This window comes from Larus michahellis, chromosome W, assembly GCF_964199755.1.
Source record: "Larus michahellis chromosome W, bLarMic1.1, whole genome shotgun sequence".
In the NCBI taxonomy this organism is placed as follows: Eukaryota; Metazoa; Chordata; class Aves; order Charadriiformes; family Laridae; genus Larus; species Larus michahellis.
The window spans coordinates 26,533,198-26,556,855 of record NC_133929.1 but is presented as its reverse complement, the minus strand read 5'-3'; the positions used below and the strand labels follow the sequence as shown (position 1 = coordinate 26,556,855).

The 23,658-nt window shown below is 43.2% G+C and overlaps 1 protein-coding gene across 4 annotated transcripts in view; it reads right to left on the bottom strand.

Annotated features, from left to right (window-relative positions):
- Window positions 1–1,463: 1,463 nt before the first annotated feature.
- The window catches only part of LOC141735582 (mitogen-activated protein kinase kinase kinase 1-like), a 96,702-nt gene continuing 74,507 nt past the window's right edge, over window positions 1,464–23,658 (bottom strand). For 3 of the 4 annotated variants that reach the window (XM_074568596.1, XM_074568599.1, XM_074568597.1), the window contains 3 exons: window positions 22,078–22,195; window positions 20,333–20,473; window positions 1,464–6,585 (listed from right to left, as the gene is read on the bottom strand). In XM_074568596.1, the coding sequence (XP_074424697.1) occupies window positions 20,379–20,473; window positions 22,078–22,195 (213 nt within the window). In that variant the 3' untranslated portion in view covers window positions 1,464–6,585; window positions 20,333–20,378. Of the gene's footprint in view, window positions 6,586–20,332; window positions 20,474–22,077; window positions 22,196–23,658 lie in introns of those variants that run through there. The other variant, XR_012584790.1, reaches the window with a different exon arrangement.

Genomic DNA, 23,658 nt, shown 5'->3' with positions numbered 1-23,658 from the left:
TTGTTTTTGTAATGGCTGGCACCGTAATGCTTCAGGGAAAGAAAGGATTTATATTTTTTTTAATAGATAGAAGTGCAAGCTCATATAAAGCTGAACAGCAAAAGCAATAATTGGCAAGTAATTTAAATGAGCTTTGCTTCCCTTTCTCTAGGAGCTAAGAGGAAGAGATGCAAGATAAGTGTCTTCAATGATGGTTGATACAAGGTGCAAAACAAAATACCTATCCAAAATACCTACACCTCCCTTTTTCCAGTTGTTTTGCATAAATATCAACGTTCTTAGACAAAACAAATCATAATGACCAACCCCATCTAGTCTTTTCTTGTTTTGATGCAATTAATTGTTAGCTATGTAATGATGGAGTCATAAAATGGTTTTAGTATATTGAGTATATGTCCGTACAGTGTAAACCTCTCCAAATTTTTTTTTAGCTCATCTCTTGATCTTTCAAGCACTTCTGTTTTCCTGACATCCTGAATCAATAAGGATTCCAGTTAACAACCTCCTGGAGAATTACAATCAGCTGTTATCACCAGCTTTGCCTTTTGAGTTAAGAAGTCAAGAGTCAGAGCCTTGCAGACCAATTGTCTTCAGAAGAGCCTGGTGAGAGCAGCTGGGTGTCTCTTGATGCAATTTTATTTATTCCAAGATCTGATTTCACCATCTGAACTGCAGCAGGAGGCCCTCACAGTTTCCAAATCAATACTGTAGTGTCAAAGGCTCCATCCTCTTGCTGAGGAGGCACATGGATTCAGCCCAATCTACTAAGCTTCTCAGCCTCTCACACCCAAGTTGGCTAGCTGCATTTGAGCGCTGGTGCCTGCAATTAGGGGACTCCCTCACTGGCTGCACCAGGACTGCCAGGACATTTAACACAGGGGTGAGGAGTGAGTTCAGACAAATCCAGAAAACATAAGCCTAAAACTCTCCATGCAGTAGTGAGTCTTTCCCTTTCCCCACATGCTCCTGGTTTTGGTCTTATGTAGGTGATCCTCACTGAGGATCCAAGCCTGTGCATCACAGCTGGCAACAGATTTAAACATACAAATTAGCTCCTGAATTAGTACAACATTTTAACATGTGCAGACTATAGGTCTGCATCTGGGAGAAGGACTTCACAGACCTGGCCTATAAGTAGACTGATGAGTTGAAACTACCTTACATTTTAGTTTGATTTTCCTTTCCTTCTAAGTCAATGAAGTCCCTATTTTTAGGGAATTCCAATGAAAATTACCCAGGCAAATCATCTTTCAAGAGAGAGTTGTAAACCTAATTTCTACAGTTGTCAGATAGGAATATACCTTCAAATCAGGTCATTTAATAATGATTAACAAGTGTATAATGAGACAGCTGAAGTAATCTATGCCCTTGCATGACAGCATCTCAGCCTGGAGAAACATGAACAGCACCTGCATTTTCTGGCATGCTGAGACTACTATTCCCCACCTACCCATAAACCCTGACCTGTTGAGCTAACCAACACTGCAGGCACCCTGACAACCAGCCTCCTCTTCAGAGATCAAGAGATGCCCAATAACCTCCTCCCAGAGAGAGTTGGGATCCTCAGAGTGATGGAGGAGGAGCATCCTCTTCAGTAGACTGGAGATCACCACCTGCTCTGATCTGTTACCACAGTGAAGACACAACAAGGGCTGCCACTAGAACTTGTCCCCAGTATCTTCATAAACTTGTACAACCCATGCTGAGCCACATGCCACTGTTTCATAGCTCTGCTGTTTAAATCTTAAATCTGAGAACTTCCAGATGAATATGAAAGACAAGGTTCAGGCTTGGAAGGAGACCAAATAACACAGATACCAAAAAGCTTTGAATTCTGAAAAGGAGATTAGATGCCTCTGCAGCTAAGCAGGGCACCTTGGCTGTCACAATCACTACCAGTTTTGTTAGAGCACACTATTTCCCAGCTCCTCCTTTCTCATGAGCTTATGCCAACCACAAATTCATTGGGAAGCTTGCTTGGACTTTTGCAGTAGAATACTGGGCTGATTTTTCTTTCCCAAGCAAGCTGTTTAGCCAGACACAAAGATTGACAATCTGTCTCTTGTTTGCAGTTTGCAGACAGCAGCAAGAATTAACATGGAAATGACTGGCTCTGTATGCCAGCAACTCATTAAAAAAAAAATGCACAGCACACTTGGTTGGCATTATTTCCTCCAGCTACGCTGCAACATGAAGTTCTCTCTCTGAGAATAAAAGCTATGAAAGCTGACACATGCCAGGAAACCTTCATTGAACCACTAAAACTAGGGTTGGACAGTGTCTCAAGATATCATAGCATCTTTCCTGCTACCCCAAGACAGGCATAGCTAAAGCAAGTGGTTGACGCTCTTGATGTGCTGTCATCATGCAGGCACATCAGAAGTGCATATTAGCTTTATCCAAAAGGCTTCTATGAGATTTGGACAACTGGCTACACTAAAAATACTTTCTAAAAGGAAGCAAATACCAAAGAGAATAGAACCAACTCCAAGAAAACAGAGCAAGAACTAGTAATTACTGTAAACTACTGAGGATCATCTGAGGAATACTTCACAAGAGGGAAGTAATTTTTACAAATTGTGTCCATTGTAAGCATGAGAAGTGAAATAGCAAAATATTAAAACTGAGCCACAGTTATAGACAACTGTGCAAACTAGAAGATTAAATGACATGTGCAGAACTTAAATTTTTATTTTATGAGATATTGTATGGATAGCTGAACACCAATAAACAATAATACCAACAACAGTAGATAGCTGAGAACCTAATGATGTAAACAGTTAAACCTTCACCTCTGTATCAAAAGCCTGCAGCTTGCTTTCTAATGGTAAAGCTACAGCCCTCCATCGTGTAAAAATGCTCATGAAGCTTGAAGTATACACACAATAAGTATTTTAATGACACAGATTTCTTCAGTCTTGAATCTATGAATTCAGTTGTCAACAGTGTAGTAATTAGAAAAAAGTTCTCCTTGCTTGATGTCTCAGAGTGACAAGCACTACACACCTCAAGTGTACAGCATCCAGGCTTCTTGAAAGTTCAGTCTTACCTCTTCTTTTATTAGCATTTATTTATTTATCTGCAGTTTACAGGTGCATCTTTAACCTTACCTCAACGAAGTCTAAGGTTAATCAGGAAAGTAATTTTTCCAATATGCACCATAACTCTCTCCAACCAAATTTCAGAGTTTTAAAATAGCTCCAGAATTACAAGTCTAGATGATCTGCTCTAAAATTCTTATACATCCACTAAATGAAGAGGATTAATTTGGTCCCCAGAAGTGCAATTTCTTTGGTGTGTTAAATTCAGGAACAACATTGCAACTTACTTTCTCACATCTTCAAAGTTATTCTTGACTACATACCAGTACAGGACAGTCACTTGCAGACAGCTCCTTGTAAATATTTATCTAATTGTCACTTTTCCAAACAAAACTATTACTACAAAACTACTACACTGTAGTGTAACCACTACGTGTAAAACCGCATCTTCAGAACTATGCTGATCTCATTTGCAAAGATGAGGAAAAAGGAACAAAAAGAAATAGTCTTGTAAATCACTTGAAATTGGTCTATTAAAAAAGCTAACTCTTCTATACAAGTGCACACTTCTGTGTAATAAGGAGTAATATTCTTCAACCTTGTCTTTTTTACACATACAGTATGCTTTGTGTCATACAAATCTATGAGGTCTTTGATTCACTGCTAACTCTCTGTTGTGACTGTAGATGATGTTCAGTAGATACCACTTCACTTCTACTGAAAAATATCTCAGCACATCAAAAACCTGATAACACACATTGGCTGCTTTTTCTAGAAATAAGAAAAAAACACAAGAATTTCTTAGATCGGGTTTAGAGATAAATATTAAATGTACTTCTGCAAAAGGATCAGATGCTTCATCCAGCCTGAAAACCATGCCTCTATCAGGAGCTACTACACTCCTCTGAAGCCCTATTTTGAATTTACACAAGAGATATACAGCCTACTATAGGAGCTTTAGGTCATCCTTATTGCATTAAACATGGCTATACTCCTGCTTCAGCAGGCAAAACATGCTCTGCTGCCTGGTTCTTGGAATGATCCCAATCCCATACCACCAGCATAAGCTAGAGACCACATGCAGGGGATGATTCTGTTGACAGATGAAATGGAAACAAATCCAAAGCATTTAAACAGACCATAGAATGGTTTACAGTGGAAGGGACCTTAAAGATTGTCACGGTTTTGGCCAAATTAGCCAATGGCCAGTGAGAGATGCTCCCCCTAACCTCTCGTACATGGAGAGGAGGAGGAGAGATAAAGAGATTTATGAGTTTAAAAGAAACTAAACTACTTTAATGAAATATTAATAATAAAATAAAAAGGAAAATAATGAAATAGATACAGTATATACAAAACCATATTAAGCTCCCAGGATCGCGTCATCGGCAGGCACTGGGGAAGTCCCAGACTGGACTAAGCAACGGATGGGAACTGGATTACACAGATGGAGTCAGGAACGCATGGATCGGGATCAAAGGCAGACGAACAGACAGGGTCCTCCTCGGACGTCGGCCATTGACGAAAGAGAGCTGACCCTTTGATCCCTCAGCTTTTATACTGAGCATGGGGCAGATGGGATGGAATACCCCTGCTGGTCAATTTTGGGTCACCTGTCCTGTCTGCTCCTCCCTGCAGGTGGGACTCCCTACGCTTTTCCATTTCCGACCCTCCAATGGGGCAAATAACGAAATTAGCTGACCTTGGTTGTTATAGCAATAAGTCTAAGCAAGAGCCTCTCTGCATACCATTCCTTGGCACAAACTGTAAACATTGGTCTTATCACTCTGAGAACGAACTGTTTTCTGCACAACATGCTGTTAATTTCAGAGAGTTAGAAGAGGCCTAGCTAAGAAATAAAATTACTGAACAGAAAGTTGGTTCTGTTTTACCTCAAACCAGGACATTCCACCCCTTATTCCATACCACTAATACTTTTATCTATCAAAACTATAGAGAGAGATATATAAATAGATATATGCAGGTTACTCAGTTATGATTTATCTACATCTACAAAAGTGCACTAAGTCCATTTAGTTCATAATTGTAGAGTTTCATCTCTCATAGCAGAATCTCGGGGTAGGAAAGATGAATGAAATTCATTGTGGTCCATGCCCACGGGTAGCATGTCCATCTCAAAGAGTTTTGCTGGATGCCACTTGATGAAGCTGGCTAAGGGTTCATCACCACTGGGTTATCCTGAAAAACACTTATAGAACACTGTTAGTGTCATAGAACAATTAATATCATACAGCTCAAAATTAATTATTCTCACCCAGGGTCAAATTTCCTTGGGGTACACATTGAGCTTCTCCATTCTCCAGCATCACCCACCAAGTACATCCAGGTCCTTGAGCAAAAACAGTCCCACCAATGGGTTTGCCTTTGCCTGAGGCAAGAAAAACCCAAACAGTTTGCCCCAACATATTCCTTTCATGCACCACAGGGACCTTATCCCCTTCTACAGTATTTAAAAGGTCTGATTGAGCAGGACCAGCTTGATTGATGGCTCCCCTGGTGTTAACTAACCAGGTAGCTTGTGCTAAATGCTTGTCCTAATTTTTAAAGGATCCACCACCCATTGATTTCAGGGTAGTTTTTAACAATCCACTGTATTTTCCCAGAGGCTGGTGCATGATAGGGGATATGATATACCCACTCAATGCCATGTTCTTTGGCCCAATTACTTATAAGATTGTTTTTGAAATGAGTCCCATTGTCTGATTCAATTCTTTCTGGAGTACCATGTTGCCACAAGACTTGCTTTTCAAGGCCCAGGATGGTATTCTGGGCAGTAGCATGGGGTATGACATAGGTTTCCAACCACTCGGTGCTTCCTTCCACCACTGTAAGCACGTAACGCTTACCCTGGCAGGTTTGAGGGAGTGTGATATAGTCTGTTTCCCAGGCCTCCCCATATTTATATTTCAGCCATCGTCCCCCATACCACAAAGGTTTTAACCTTTTAGCTTGATTGATTTCAGCGCATGTTTCACAATTGTGGATAACCTGCGCTATAGCATCCATGGTTAAATCCACACCTTGGTCACAAGACCATTTGTATGTTGCATCCCTTCCTCAATGACCTGAAGTGTCATGGGCCCACCGAGCTAAAAATAGTTCACCTTTATATTCCCAGTCCAAATCTGTCTGGAAAATCTTAGCAGCTTGGTCCACTTGCTGATTGTTTTCATGTTCCTCAGTGGCTCGACTCATGGGTATGTGGGCATCTATGTGGCGTACTTTCACTACTAGTTTTCCTAGCTGATCAACAATATCTTGCCATAATTCAGCAGCCCAGATGGGTTTACCTTTGTGCTGCCAGTTGCTCTGCTTCCACTGCTTTAACCATCCCCACAGAGCATTGGCCATCATCCATGACTCAGTATAGAGACAGAGTATTGGCCACTTTTCTGGTTCAGCAATGTCTAAGGCTAGCTGGATGGCTTTTACCTCTGCAAATTGACTCAATGCTCCTTCAGTAGCTTCTGCAAGTCATCATGTAGGGCTCCATACAGCAGCTTTCCACTTCCTATATGTTTCCCTACAATATGACAAGATCCATCAGTGAACAAGGCATACTGTTTCTCATTATCTGAGAGTTCATTATATGGTGGGGCTTCCTCAGCACGAGTCACTACCTCCTCTGGTGGCATTCTGGAGTCTTTGCCTTCAGGCCAGTTTGTGATCACTTCTACGATTCCTGGACGATTTGGGTTTCCTATTCAAGCTCGCTGCGTGATTAAGGCAACCCACTTCCTCCAGGTAGCATCGGTGGCATGATGAGTAGAAGGACCTTTACCCTTGAACATTCAGCCCAGCACTGGTAATCAGGGCACCAGGAGGAGCTGTGCTTTGGTACCAATTACCTCTGAAGCAGCTCTACCTCCTTTATATGCTGCCAAGATTTCTTTCTCAGTTGGGGTATAGTTGGCCTCGAAGCCTTTGTATCCTCAACTCCAGAATCCTAGGGGTCAACCTCGAGTCTCCCCTGGTGCTTTCTGCCAGAGGCTCCAGGTAGGGCCACTGTCCCCAGCTGCGGTATAGAGCACATTTTTAATGTCCTGTCCTGTTTGGACTGGTCCAAGGGCTACTGCATACACAATCTCTTGTTTAATTTGCTCAAAGGCCTGTCGTTGCTCAGGACCCCATGTGAAAATATTTTTCTTTCAAGTCACTTCATAGAGAGGGCTCCCAATCTGACTATAGCCTGGAATATGCATTCTCCAGAAACCCGCAACGCCTAAAAAGGCTTGTGTTTCCTTTTTGTTAGTAGGTGGGGACGTAGATATTTTGTTAATCACATCCATTGGGATCTGGCAACAACCGTCTTGCCACTTAATTCCCAAGAACTGGATGTCTCATGCAGGTTCCTTGACCTTGCCTTTTTACAGCAAAACCTGCTTTCAGAAGAATCTCGATTATTTTCTTAGCTTTCTTGAAAACAACTTCTGCTGTAATACCCCACACAATGATGTCATCAATGTATTGCAGGTGTTCTGGAGCTCCACCCTTCTCCAGTGCAGTCTGGATCAGTCATGGCAAATAGTAGGGCTGTGTTTCCACCCCTGGGGCAGTGGATTCCAGGTGTACTGGATGCCTCTCCAGGGGGAAGCAAACTGTGGCCTGCACTCTGCTGCTTGTGGAATAAATACTAAATTGGCTAAAAAATACAAAAGTACAGCATTGTTCACACATTAAGGAAAAGTATAAAATCAAGAGGCTTCTGAGGTAGAAAATAGCCGCAGCTGGCATGAAGGACACAACATCTGTGGTTCCCTGATAAGCTACATGAGGTACGGGACGGGATGCAATTATTCCGTGGCTTTACCTTATGATGTATAGCGGATACAGGAATGGGATGATACCATGAAACAGATAAGCTGCCAATTAGCTGCCCGCTAGATGCTCAGAGCCAACATTTTGTCAAATTTTGATGAAATGCTGTCCTTTGTGCAAACTTTGCTCATTATAATGTCATTATAATACCAAAACACACCTCCATCCCGAAGGCTACCCGCCTCCAAGGTGCGACCACTCCTTCTTGAGTCTGCGCCCTGAATTTCTCGTAAACTATACCTTTAATTGTGAAGCGAGAGAAATTTACACCAATCATGATAAAACTATGTATGACTAAAGTCACTCAAACTCCACCTTGAAGATAACAAATAGTATAAAAATAGCCCAAGAGAGGGGGATACCCAGGGAAGACACCATCATAAAGAATTACATCACTGACTTCTGGGATCAGTCGACGGGCTGAGCCTCTCTTCCCCCCCATAGGGACGCCTTTGGGTAAGACTTAGATTATACCGAGTGCTTCCTCGGGAAACTTAGAAATTTCTCTAGAGACTCTCTTTTTCTACATTTAAAGCCAGGCTGTATCGTTTATAACTTTGTCGCGCGTTTTGTATATGTAACAATACTTTCATTTGCACGTGCTTTGCAGACAGTGTATTTATCACCGGCAATCCTAAGAACCTATATATCTGTTGTTTAAATAAACTGCACTTTTTTAAGTAGCTAGTCGTTTTGGTTTCTCACTGAACGCGACCAAAGACTCGAGAGTGGCCGTGTTAGTTCATGAGCACGACTAGACTGAAGGTGCAGTCCACTATTAGTGTATCCAAATCGTAATAGTTTAATACATATTAAACGCGATTGGACTGATAGTGCTGAATTGGGCATCACTCAGAATTTAAACCTAGCCGCACCTAGCCTCCCACCTCGGTGAGGAGTGTTAGAACGCAAGGGGGTTTATTTTCTGCCAAAACCGCTTTGCCCCTTTTCACGCAACAGAATTTTGGCGTAGTCGGCAGGATTGCCATGGATAAACTGCTGCAAAAATATGATTGTGCCCCTTCCCAGGCTGGGAAGGAGTGGGCCCGTAAATTTTGGAAGGATGAAGAGAAAGTGGTGGAACGTATTGAAGAGTGTCGGGTTTCACAGAAGCTCAGAGCGGGGAAAGGCAAAGGTGTGATTTGTGCTGTGTTAGGCGCCTGTTTATCTCGTGCACAACAAGAAGCTAGGGAAACCCCTGCTCCTAATCTGATTTCAGCTGTAGAATATGCAACCCTGAAATCGGAGAATGAGGTGTTGAAGTCATCACTAGCCTTTCAAAAGGAGACAGGAGAAAAATTAAGAACTCAAGTTGATAAGCTTGTGAGTGAGAATGAATGTTTAGGAAACCGGAATGCTCAACTTGGGAGTGAAAATCACCAACTTAAAATGTTATTGGAAAGGGTGACTGGGCTCTTAGATAAAATGCAGCCCTCGACCCAGGTCCAACAGATTCGTAAATTAATGTGTTATCCAAATTCTGGAACCCAGACCGGAGATTTTTGGTCTAATAGTGAAGATGAGGAAGAAGATGAGGAGGGAAGGACTTTTACTGTGAAATCTCGAGTCTTTCCTTTACGACCTCTGATTAAAACTGAAACCACAGTTGATGAGGATGATGAGGAAGTCCGCAACACTGTGCGTACTATTCCGTGGACACCAACAGAGTTAGCGAAAATAAGGGAAAAATATTCGAGGCGGCCAGAAGAATCAGCTGTTGAGTATGTGTGGCGAGTTTCTTCTGAAGGAGGAGATAGAATTATGTTGAGTGAGGAAGAAGCAGGAGACTCTTGGGGACCAGGAGTGTTTTTAACTACAATGGACGGGGATCATAATTATTCCCTAACCGCTCGAGCAGCCTTTTGGGCAGGTGGTATGGATCCGCGAGAGAGGGGAGAGCCATTAGAGATTAGAGCTACAGGCTACTCTGAACTGTTTGCGGCGATACGGAAAGCAGCTTGTCTGCAAGCCATGTATGACAGAGAGGAATTTCGGAAATCCCCAATGTCAGCTGCTATCGACCCCGATCGATTAGCCCCTCTCATCCGTGGTCTTCCCGATTGCCTGAAGCCATTTGTTGTTCGTACTCAAGATCGTATACGAGAGGCTCGGGATGCTCATGGGCGGGGCCGGCGTCGCTACATGCCCACCTGGAATGAATATGTACAGGAAATAGACCAGTATGGGCGCCGAATGGGCTGGGCCAGCCTAACTAGCGAAAAATCCTCCGAACACCCCCGAAAGGTTTGCCAAGTCCGAACTCACATTCAAAACCCCAAACCGGTGGAAAGGTTTAAGCCTGATAAGGACCGGAATGAGTTGTGGCGTAAAGCCCTACAATTAGGGGTGCCCCGACAATTCTTGCACGGTGTCCCTACGGGAGATCTCCGTACACTGGTCCAATCTCTAACTAGAAAGAATAATTCGGCTGGGGAGAAAAGTCTAACCAGAGAATCCCCAAGTCGTGAGAAAATTGTGCCTTCTGCACCGGAGCGTAATTTGATTGATTTGTCAGAGTCCCAGTCAAAAAACTCCTATCCCCGGGGAGGGCAGTGAGCCACCCTGTCCGGCGGGTACTAGCTATTCAATGGCTCTCTCATAAAGATTCTGAACCTATTATCGCCATTCCTGTCGGACCCCGGAGGATGTCAGTAAACTTTATTATTGATACCGGAGCCCAAATGTCTGCAATCACTAATGAAACGGCACAACTTCTAGGTATAAATCCCACCCGACGCAGAGTCAACTTTGCAGGAATTGATGGTGTGGTAAAAACATGCCCCGTTGCAAAAATTAACCTCTGGTTGCCAGGAGAGCAGCGAATGACTAGGGTGGAAGTGTTAGTGGGTGCCTCGCGTACTAACCTCCTAGGATTTGACGTGCTGCGTGGGCGAATGTGGAAATTCCCAGATGGAACTGTGTGGAGTTTTGCAGGATGCGAAAAAGTAATAGACACAGTGAAATTGAGTCTCTTGGAAACTTCCATGCCTTTACCTCCCTCTAAAATCACTAATGTCCGGCAGTATCCACTGCCTGCAGCTGCGCTTGCAGGAGCAGACGGGGTGGTATCAGATTTAGAAAAAAGAGACATCATCAAGAGGACTCACTCGCCTTATAATTCACCAGTGTGGCCGGTAAAGAAACCAAACGGGCAATGGCGTTTCACAGTAGATTACCGAAAGTTGAATGCCAACACTGCACCCCTCACTGCCGCAGTTCCAAATATCGCGGAAATTGTGACAATGATACAAGGAGCTGCCCATCCTTGGATGGCTGCCTTAGATGTTAAAGACATGTTTTTTATGATCCCCCTCCTTGAGCAGGACAAAGCGCAGTTTGCATTCACATGGAAAGGAGTCCAATATACCTTTAACCGACTTCCACAAGGATACAAGCATTCCCCCACTATTGCCCATAATGCTTTAGCTAAAGTGCTATCAGAGATTCCTGTTTCACAGGGATGTACGGTATACCAATATATTGATGACATCCTAATAGGGGGAGAGAACCAAGAAAGTGTAAAAGACATGATGGAAAACATCCGAAAAACATTACTTGATTTAGGATTGGAAATTCCAGACTCAAAGTGTCAGGGACCTGCACAGGAAGTTAAATTCCTGGGGGTCTGGTGGATTAAGGGAGCTGCTTTTGTCCCTCAGGATACCCTGAAAAAATAGAGCATGGACAGAATCCATCCAGCGTGAAGGAGTTACAGCAAGTTCTGGGAACTTTAAGTTATTGGCGTAAACACATCCCTGGCTTTTCCATCACTGCTCGCCCCCTTTATAGTTTGCTCAAAAAGGGTAGATCCTGGGAGTGGACTAAACAACACACTAATGCTCTGCAATTACTAATAAAGGAGCTAAGGTTATTCCAACAGCTTGGTCCTATACATCCAACTGACCCTGTCCACGTAGAATGGGGGTTCAGTGAACATGGTTCCCATTGTAATTTATGGCAGAAAGGACCAGCAGGACCGGAGAGACCATTAGAATTTAGCTCTCACTCCTTCAATGATACTGAGAGCAGATATTCAGACCTTGAGAAGGGTTTACTGTCCCTAGTGCGAGCGTTGCAACGAACAGAGCAGATAAGAAGAGAACAGAGTGTGATCATTCGGGGACCTTTTCGCCTCCTAGACGTGGTCCGTAAAGGGACAACACCACCAGCTGGCATTGCCCAGAAACCTACAGTTCGAAAGTGGTATGCTTATTTAGAAGGCATTAATGAAATCATGCCAGTCTCTGAAGGCAGTGTTAAAGTATCCAAGCTGCAAAAGGATATAGATGGTGCCCTATTGTTCCAATCCCCACCAAATAGATCATCTCCGATCCGAGAAGCTCCTCCTTTGAAGGAAGGCAGTGATCTTACAGGAGTGTGGTTTACTGATGCGTCATCTCACCGTGAAAACAATAAGTGGAAATATAAGGCCGTAGCACTGGAAGTAGCAACGGGAGAAAGAGCGATTGAAACAGGGGAGGGTAGTGCACAAGTAGGGGAACTCAGAGCTGTCCTACTAGCTGCACAACATGGAGCCACCTCCATTTACACTGACTCATATGCTGTTTTTAAAGGAGCCACTGAATGGATAGGACACTGGGCAGCCAATGATTGGCAGGTGAACAGAGTCCCGATTTGGGAGACGGACAGTTGGAAGCAACTGTTAGAAATAGGAGGACAGAGAACATTGCACATTGGTTGGGTAAAAGGCCATGATCGTTCAAACTCGATCACTGCTCAATTCAACCAACAGGTAGATAGCCTCACGCGGCTACAGCAAATTGACATTGTAGATGATGGTCGGGAATGGGAACGCTTACTTGAATGGTTACATGTTAAACGTGGCCACACAGGCCGTGCTGACCTGTATCAGGAAGGTCTAGCCCGGGGGTGGCCTGTGTCGGTTAAGCTGTGCGAACAAATAGTAACTGCCTGCTCACAATGTCGCCTACGACTCAGCAAAGATCATCCGAGTAAGGCGCCTCCCTTACACATTCGGGACAAGAAAACGTTGTGGCATTCATGGCAGATTGACTATATTGGGCCCTTGAGATTATCAGGTGGGAAAAGATATGTCCTGGTAGGAGTGGAGATTATCTCCAGCCTCAGTATGGCCAGCAGTTTCAAATCAGCTACCAGGGACAACACAGTGAAAGGCCTAAAAGGGTGGTTCAGCACACTTCCCCTTCCCGAGGAAATCCAAAGTGATAATGGTTCACACTTTACCGCTTCGGTGGTACAAGATTGGGCCAAAGAAGAAGGGATTCGATGGGTATTTCATACTCCCTATTATCCCCAGGCTAATGGCATTGTTGAACGCACCAATGGATTGGTTAAGCGTTTTGCAAAAACTCATGAACCTGGTTGGCATTTGCGATTGGACGATGCCATCTATCAATTAAATAACAGATGGAGTGGAGACGGCTGTCCTAAAATTAAAGCTTTCTGTGTATCTGCCAATATTATCTCTCCAAAGGCTCCCAATGAACCGGGAACATACCCCAGAAGATTTCACCCTGGGCAACCTGTGCTAGTGAAAATGCCTCAAATTGGGACGGTACCAATGGTGCTAGCTACTCCCAAAAATCCCTATGCATGGGAAGCCAAGGACTGTTCAGGGAAGATACACCGGATCAGCACCCGGTGGATCTCACCTTCTTTTTAACCCCGTCGGTCGAATAAGACCGAGCAGATTTTCTTTTCCTTTGTGTCTTACAGGAACCTTGGATGAGCTGTACAGATGGATTGGCCTACGCTACCTTTGAGTGTCTCCAGGGAATCCTGACATTGATCCTGGCAATAATACTATTTTTATTATGTATGGCTACCTGGAGGCCCAAATTCTAAAATGACAAATTGGCAGATGGAATTGATGCTATTCAGTTTTACCTTTTTATTCCCTGTTGTTTGTAGTCAGAGAGACCCAGAGTGGCCATGGTCTCAAGCCTTTGTTAAACACAATGCGATGGCAGGTACTAGAAAGGGAGACTTGAGTTTGGCCACTGTAGTTCTACAGGAAAATGAGGTGTTACATGAGTGGACCTGGAATAGTTGGTACCCAGTCCTGAAAGGTAAGGCAGGGGTGGAAACCCGAGTAGGGTGTAGAATGATCAACGGCTCAAACCATGAGAAGGCCATGAGAATAGATATATTTCGCCCTCAGAACCCACGCTCAATGACAACAAAGCACTGTGTCACCGACAAGTGGGATTGCTGGTATAATTTTACTCTTGTTGAACCCACTCTTGTAACTTGTCGTTGGCAACAGGATGAAATAGCGCTGCTATTTGAATTCAAGATAGACGTAGCACCTGACCTTTGGGATAATGCATTGTCACGGTACACTGCAAGCACTGGAACACCAGGAAACAAAAGGGGTTTAAATCTCTCCACTCTGGTTATACAAGGAAGTGAAGTATATTCCAGAGATAAATGGAGATGGAATGATTCACTTCAAATGGCTAAAATCGAGGCCACCCTTGGAAAGAGAATACACATTGGTTGCCGATTTATCAATGGGTCTACTCACCACAGGCCAACTTTAATTAAAACCATCTATGTAGACTCTACCAAACCAGACAAATACAACACTGACTGTTACAAAATTATGGAGCCAAATTCAGATTGCTGGCACAATTTCACTTTTATCAAACCTACAATAGTGTATTGTATTTGGGGCTACAGGGGCACAGAATTGTTATTTGAATTTATGATTGACTCAAATACACCTGAACTTGCCGAAATAAATCCAGAACCTACACCCCCACAAACTCTCAAAGGCGTACCTTCTAAGCCCTCCATTAGTCTAACTCCTTACATTTTCAACATTGGCCCTTATGTTATTAAACACACAGGTCAACAACAGATACTGTTTAATCCCACATATTCCCTCAAACGAGTAGAATTGTCAATGCAGATTAAAATCTCTGCGATCAAACCCACTTGTTTACCATTCCTAAGTACATCTTATGCAGGATGGTCAGCATGGTTACGCAGACGAACTTTTGCCACTTCACAACGACTGAAGAGGGATGTGACTGGTATCTTAGGAACAGGCCTGGGAGTCTTAAATAGTATAGATGCTGAGATACTTGCCAACAAACTAGTCACAACCACTACTGATCTGGACAAATTGAGACTCCCCTACAGTCCTCTCTATTAGCATTGGGAAACCACCAATGGCTTTTATCGAATATATTGCCTCAGTGGGAAGAAACGGGTGAAAAAGACCATCAGCTGATCACAGATGCACTTGGTACAACCCAAAACAATGTTTCCTTGGCTCTTAGTTGTATCCAAGCCCAATTGTGGATGCAATCTATGACAGCCGCAATCATAAGGGAAGGTGAAGAAGGCACCTTGCCCACCGAAATTCGAAAAGTAATATGGGATAACGCAATTGAATTTGAGAAAAAATTTCAGTCCTGGTGGTATCTGGTTAACTTCACCTATGATCCCATTGAGAGCAAGGCCACAGCTTTTGTCTTAACAATACGCAATGCTTTGGTATACACCATATACCCAATCATTGCGCTGGGGTTGAATCACAAAGGAGCCATACTCTATCCAATAGAGCACAGAGTGTGGGCACAACAAAATGAGAATAAGTGGCAAACTGTTGATGTTGACGCATGCGTTTCACGAGACCAACAAGGATTCATTTGTGAGAGTAATACCCTGAAAGCAAAAGACATTTGTCTTGACACCAACCAGAATGTTTGTCACTTTGAGATACATCCCGATGAAACCCCAGAAACTGTGCTTGTATATATTGGGAAAGGGTGTGTTTGCATGAGGTCTCCCTGTAGTCTTGTATTCATAGATGACATAGTAGTTGATATAAGTAATCACTCAAACCTTTGTGTTTGTAACTTTACTAACATCATTGGATGTGACTTCAATTATTCAGCTCCTGTTACATCTTTTCAATTGCTACAATCTAATTATACATTGATTCGAGATTTGTTGCCTACCCCCATCGGAATGAATCTCTCACTGGTGAAGAAGTTACTACAACACGATGAATTGAAGCGACTGTTGAAAGAGGCCCAAGAAAATGGACAGAGAACTTTGATTACCGTCCATCATGATGTTGAAGAAATACACCAAGTGCTGGAAAGAGTCAAGAGAGACGGAGGACATGGATGGGGAGATACTCTTTTTGGATGGTCACCGACAGTTACAGGACTTTATAACAAGATGCTCCATCCTGTTGTTGTTTTACTAATACTCATTGTATTGTGCTTCACTTTGACAATTGTTTTGTATGTTAGACTTTGGATTATGATGAAAAGTTTAACTCATTTGATCACTCCACGAGATGTATTTGCACTTGATATCCCTCACCACAAGAACACATGTGATCTTTCCTATCAGTATTGAGTATCGTGGAGCTTGAGTGACTGTAGTCACGGGGTGGATTATGTGGAATAAATACTAAATTGGCTAAAAAATACAAAAGTACAGCATTGTTCACACATTAAGGAAAAGTATAAAATCAAGAGGCTTCTGAGGTAGAAAATAGCCGCAGCTGGCATGAAGGACACAACATCTGTGGTTCCCTGATAAGCTACATGAGGTACGGGACGGGATGCAATTATTCCGTGGCTTTACCTTATGATGTATAGCGGATACGGGAATGGGATGATACCATGAAACAGATAAGCTGCCAATTAGCTGCCCGCTAGATGCTCAGAGCCAACATTTTGTCAAATTTTGATGAAATGCTGTCCTTTGTGCAAACTTTGCTCATTATAATGTCATTATAATACCAAAACACACCTCCATCCCGAAGGCTACCCGCCTCCAAGGTGCGACCACTCCTTCTTGAGTCTGCGCCCTGAATTTCTCGTAAACTATACCTTTAATTGTGAAGCGAGAGAAATTTACACCAATCATGATAAAACTATGTATGACTAAAGTCACTCAAACTCCACCTTGAAGATAACAAATAGTATAAAAATAGCCCAAGAGAGGGGGATACCCAGGGAAGACACCATCATAAAGAATTACATCACTGACTTCTGGGATCAGTCGACGGGCTGAGCCTCTCTTCCCCCCCATAGGGACGCCTTTGGGTAAGACTTAGATTATACCGAGTGCTTCCTCGGGAAACTTAGAAATTTCTCTAGAGACTCTCTTTTTCTACATTTAAAGCCAGGCTGTATCGTTTATAACTTTGTCGCGCGTTTTGTATATGTAACAATACTTTCATTTGCACGTGCTTTGCAGACAGTGTATTTATCACCGGCAATCCTAAGAACCTATATATCTGTTGTTTAAATAAACTGCACTTTTTTAAGTAGCTAGTCGTTTTGGTTTCTCACTGAACGCGACCAAAGACTCGAGAGTGGCCGTGTTAGTTCATGAGCACGACTAGACTGAAGGTGCAGTCCACTATTAGTGTATCCAAATCGTAATAGTTTAATACATATTAAACGCGATTGGACTGATAGTGCTGAATTGGGCATCACTCAGAATTTAAACCTAGCCGCACCTAGCCTCCCACCTCGGTGAGGAGTGTTAGAACGCAAGGGGGTTTATCTTCTGCCAAAACCGCTTTGCCCCTTTTCACGCAACACTGCTAAAGGAATAGAGAAATAGCTAAGAAGTAAAATTACTGAACAGAAAGTTGGTTCTGTTTTACCTCAAACCAGGACAAAGATCATCTAGTTCCAACCCCCCCTGCCCTGGGCAGGGACACCTCCCACTAGACCAGGTTGCTCAAAGCCCCATCCAGCCTGGTCCTGAACACTTCCAGGGACAGGGCCTCCACAACTTCTCTGGGAAACCTGTTTGTCGTGGTTTGGGTCGGGTTGGCCAATGACAAGACAACAGATGCTCTCCCCCACCTCTTGCTCCAAGGAGAGGAAGAAGAGATGTTAAGAGATTTGTGAGTTTAGGAAAAAACTAAACTACTTTAATGAAATGTTAATAATTAAAAAAATGAACTAATGAAATAGATACAATATATACAAATATACTCAAAACCGTATCAAGCTCCCAGGGAGATGTCACTGGCAGGCACTGTGAAAGTTCCAGACTGGACTCAGTGACAATTGGGACTTGGAACACACTGACCAAGATCAAAAGGCAGATGAGCTGACGGGGTACTCCTCAGACATCAGTCTGAAGAAGGAGAGCCATTGAAGAATATCCAAAAAGCCCTCAGAGAAGAAACCACTGGAGAAGAGCCCTTAGAGAGGAAGCAACTGGAGAAGAGCCAACCAGATCCCTTTGATCCCTCAGCTTTTATACTGAGCATGGCAGATGGGATGGAATACCCTATTGGTCAGTTTGGGTCACCCGACCTGTCCACAGGGCGTGACCCTGCCACAAGGTAAACAACAAAGTCAGCTGACCATGGTTGCCACAACAAGAAGTGTAAGCAAGAGCCTCTCTCACTGAACAGAAAGTTGGCTCTGCTCCACCCCAAACCAGGACAACCTGTTTCGGTGTCTCACTGCCCACATAGTGAAGAATTTCTTCCTGATATCTAATCTAAATCTACCCTCTTCCAGTTTGAAGCCATTATCCCTCGGCCTATCGCTACGTGCCCTTGTAAAAAGACCCTCTCCAGCTTTCTTATAGGCCCCCTTCAGATACTGAAAGGCTGCTATAAGGTCTCCCTAGAGCCTTCTCTTCTCCAGGCTGAACAACCACAATTCTCTCAGCCTGTCCTCATAGCAGAGGTGCTCCAGCCCTCTGATCATTTTCGTGGACTTCCACTGGACCTATTCCAACAGGTCCACGTCCTCCTTATGCTGAGGACTCCAGAGCTGGACGCAGTACTCCAGGTGGGGTCTCACCAGAGCAGAGTAGTAGGGGAGGATCACCTCCCTCGACCTGCTGGCCACGCTTCTTTTGATGCAGCCCAGCATACAGTTGGCTTTCTGGGCTGCAAGTGCACATTGCTGGCTCATGTTTAGTTTCTCATCCACCAACACCACCAAGTCCCTCTCCTCAGGGCTGCTCTCAATCCCTTCATCCCCCAGCCTGTATTGATACTGGGGATTGCCCTCACCCAGGTGCAGGACCTTGCACTTGGCCTTGTTGAACCTCATGAGGTTCACATGGGCCCACTTCTCAAGCCTGTCCATGTCCCTCTGGATGGCATCCTGTCCCTCAGGTGTGTCAACCACACCACTCATCTTGGTGTCATCTGCAAACTTCCTGAGGGTGCACTCAATCCCAACATCCATGTCGCCAACAAAGATGTTAAATAGTACTGGTTCCAGTACTGACCCCTGAGGAATGCCACTCATCACTGGTCTCCACTTGGGCATCGAGCTGTTGACTGCAACACTTTGAGTGCAACCATCCAGCCATTTCTTTTTCCACTGAATGGTCCACCCATAAAATACATGTCTCTCCAATTTAGAGACCAGGATGTTGTGCGGGACAGAGTCAAATGCTTTGCACAAGTCCAGGTAGATGATGATTGTTGCTCTCCCCTTATCCACCAATGCTGTAACCCCGTCATAGGTCACCAAATCTGTCAGGTGTGACCCACTGGGAGGGGTGTTTGACACACCAGAAGGCTATGCTGTCATACAGAAAGACCTAGACAGGCTGGAGAGTTGGGCAGAGAGAAATCTTATGAAATTCAAGAAGGGCAAGTGTAGGGTGCTGCACCTGGGGAGGAATAACCCCATGCACCAGTACAGGTTGGGGGCTGACCTGCTGGAGAGCAGCTCTGTGGAAAATGACCTGGGAGTCCTGGTGGACAACAGGATGACCATGAGCCAGCAATGTGCCCTTGTGGCCAAGAAGGCCAATGGCATCCTGGGGTGCATCAAGAAGAGTGTGGCCAGCAGGTCAAGGGAGGTCATCCTCCCCCTCTACTCTGCCTTGTTGAGGCTGCACCTGGAGTACTGTGTCCAGTTCTGGGCTCCCCGCTTCAAGAAGGACAGGAGTCCTGGAGAGGGTGCAGCAAAGGGCTACCAAGGTGATTAGGGGACTGCAACATCTCTCTTATGAAGAAAGGCTGAGGGATTTGGGTCGTCTTAGGCTGGAAAAAAGAAGACTGGGGGAGGGGGGGAATCTTATCAATGCTTATAAATACTTAAAGGGTGGGTGTCAGGAGGATGGGGCCAGGCTCTTTTCAGTGGTGCCCGGGGACAGGACAAGAGGTAACAGTCACAAACTTGAACTTCCTTTTTGTTATTAATATTTCATTGAAGTAGTTTAGTTTTTTCTGAACTCATAAATCTCTTTGTCTTTCTCCTTGGAGCGAGAGGTGGGGGAGAGCATCTGTCGTCTTGTCATTGGCCAACCCGGCCCAAACCGCAACACAAAGATGTTATGTGCCCCTTCTATGTTTTATTAAACAATCAAAAAAGGCAAGATCTGATACCAAAAGTTAAAAAAAAATGAGCTAGAAGCAGCAGTTGAACCCCACCTCCTTGACAATTCTATATTTGGGAGCAATCCAAACACTATCATTGGCTTACCTTTCCAAAATTGTACTGTGCCTGTATCTACTGATGCTGAAGACTGTTAGCACATCAGATGATCCACTTCATAGGAGTAGATCAATAGCCAAGAGCTAAAATCTGTTGACATTTCTGTCCACTTTTGAATAGTATTTGGCCCTGGTGACAAGGAGACATGAGTTATACTTTGTAGCATCATAAGCAACTGCAGCTTGAAACGTACAGCCTGCTTACTGATGTGAAGCAGCCTGCATGATTTACAACAAACCTAACAAAAGGAATGTGTTTACAAATCATGTACATTTAGGACTCAAGTGTGTGTGGGGTGGGGGCAAAAATCTCTTTTGGTGCCACATTCTACTATCAATTGTCTGTAAAACGAACCAAAAAAATCTAGCAAAGAAAACAATTATTCAGCAATTGATCCTCAAAAATTAACTACATTATGTGTTGGTACCTAGGTGTAACTTTACATAAATCAGCCCATATGCAAATGAAGTAACATTTGGGGAAGGTGATAAAAACATTTATCTATCAACTTCATAGAACAAGATTTAAAAAAGTGATATGACATTGTTCATAATCCTTGACTAGAGTGCTAACACAACCTGCACTACATGCTATGACCTACCCAAGCCATACTTGGTGTTCTTATGAGCAAGGTACTTTATTCTGACAAAGGCCCCCAAATTATTCTTTACACATCATAAGTTTAGAACCTGTTAAGAGATATCAAGATAATCTTATGATCTCCTTGGTCCCTGTTCTGTCTCAGTCTCCCTTCTCTGCTTAGGTACCTACTTACATAAAACTTGTATCTTTAATGCTGCTCCTGCAATTTTAGTTAAAAATCTGCCAATGAAGTCAAAAGTTATTGGGAAAACAAGACAGAACATGACAGCATATATCTTTCTTAGGAAACCAACTTAAAAAATAGTCACAAGCAGCTAGTGTTTGGGAGTTGGTTTTCAGGTGAACAGAGAAAGCAAACCAAGTCAATGTCAAGGCTTAACTCCTAAGTCTGGATCTGAACTCTTGTCAAGAGTTTGGGATTTTGAGTCAGACGCACCAAAACAATGAAACAAGCAGGAGAATTCACTTCCTGTCTCAGAGCCTTGCAAATATTTATAAAATGCCTCTCGATTTGCTCCATATTCACTTTAATTCTATTGTTGGTCTTCTACATTTTTCCAAGAACAGGAACTGAGCAATGATATACTGCAAACTGAAATAACTGAGGGAAACGAAATAAAACGGCACAGTACATCAGGGTAAACCTCAGCCTTTAGCTGGCTCAAAGTGCTTTCCTGACATCTTCTGGACTTTCTTGGTAATGACATAGAAGAAAGGTAGCAATTCACAACTGAAATTCTGAATTTGAGAGCTATGTGCCTTAATGAGAAAACAACATGCACGTTTGCCACAGTAAATGTATATTCTAGCTCTTAAAAGCAAGACTATCACATTCATGATTTACAGCTCAGCAAGGAACACTAAGCAATGAGAGAAAAGTTTGTAAGGGAAATAATGTCTCAGGAGGTGGGCACAGTCAGGGCAGAACAGCCATGCATGAGTTTACCCACTCAGGCGATAAAGAGGAAATACATGATCCTCATGACATTACAACATGCTCTGAAAGCAAGCATTACCTTTCAATGAGCACTTGCAAAGATGAAACACTGTCAGACTTCAACCTATGACAGTCACATAGAATACAACATAGTATTATTCCCACCAGAGAAACCAAAATGGGCATAACTTACTATTTGCCTGTGGAAGAACTGAATAGGCCCTTTGCAAATGAAGAAATTCGGTTCCATAAGTAGGTGTCTGACATTTACTGCCAACTGCTAGAGACGTGATCTCTGCCATCCCTTGTTCCTAAAAAAAGGAGACTGCAACATTATAACTACTGCGCAGTACTGTAAAATTCAGTTTTATAGTAAATCAAATGAAGGAAAAATACCTTACACTCAATTTATCTTTTATTTAACCCTCACCATATGTTCTCCTTGACATTTCAGTTAATATATTTTTCTGCTTTACAAAACAGATATTAGAATTTAACTGAAGATTGCTGCTGCCAAGTTTTGCTGATGAACTGATATGTTCATCTCTTTGCAGAAAAAAAATCACATAAGTAATGGAGAATATAAAGATTAATCCTTCAAAATATAGAATTTAGTAGTCACAAAAGAGGCTATAGAACACTTGAGTGTAATTTTCAGCTATCCGAAAATTAATTTTTTAAAAAAAATATAAAAAAAATAATCAGAAGACAGACAAGCAACTGAAACAAGCTGTAGTTTTGCAGTACATATTCAGATTGCATGAATAAGGAAATATTTATGTTTGCTACTTAAACACAGAAGCAACAGAATCATTTCACTGAAAACCATTCTGCCCCTCTACTCCACTCTGGTGAGACCCCACCTGGAGTACTGTGTCCAGCTCTGGAGCCCCCAAAATAAGATGGACATGGACCTGTTGGAGAGAGTCCAGAGGAGGACCACGAAGATGATCAGAGGGCTGGAGCACCTCTCCTATGAAGACAGGCTGAGAGAGTTAGGGCTGTTCAGCCTGGAGGAGAGAAGACTCTGGGGAGACCTTATAGCGGCCTTCCAGTACCTAAAGGGGGCCTACAGGAAGGATGGGGAGGGACTCTTTATCAGGGAGTGGAGCGACAGGATGAGGGGGTAATGGTTTTAAACTGAAAGAGGGTAGATTTATATCAGATATCAGGAAGAAATTATTTATTGTGAGGGTGGTGAGACAGTGGAACAGGTTGCCCAGGGAAGCTGTAGATGCCCCATCCCTGGAGGTGTTCAAGGCCAGGCTGGATGAGGCTTTGAGCAGCCTGGTCTAGTGGGAGGTGTCCCTGCCTAGGGCGGGGGGTTGGAACTAGATGATCTTTAAGGTCCCTTCCAACTCTATCCATTCTAAGCTTCTATGATAAAATAGCAGATTAACTTCCAAGATACACCTCCCTCAATGGCTCCAGAACCGATCTAACCAAATCAACTCACTTGACTTAGCAATTAGTAGTTAAATTTCTGTAGTAATGTGAAATTTAGACATTTAGTGTTAGATCTAAGGGCATATGCAAAATGAGGTTCATAGATACAGAGCAGTTCCTACCTTTATTATAAATTAAAAAAATATTTAGTGTTTGTTGCTGCCCTTTATTTAAGCATTCTTCATTGATATACCTAAGATATACGTATATCAGCTGATATTTGTATGTCATTTAATATCAGAAACGTGTTGCATATGAAATCGTGTATAAACAGTGAAGTGTACCAGACATATTTTATTCACATTGTTAAATTGAACATATTTACAAA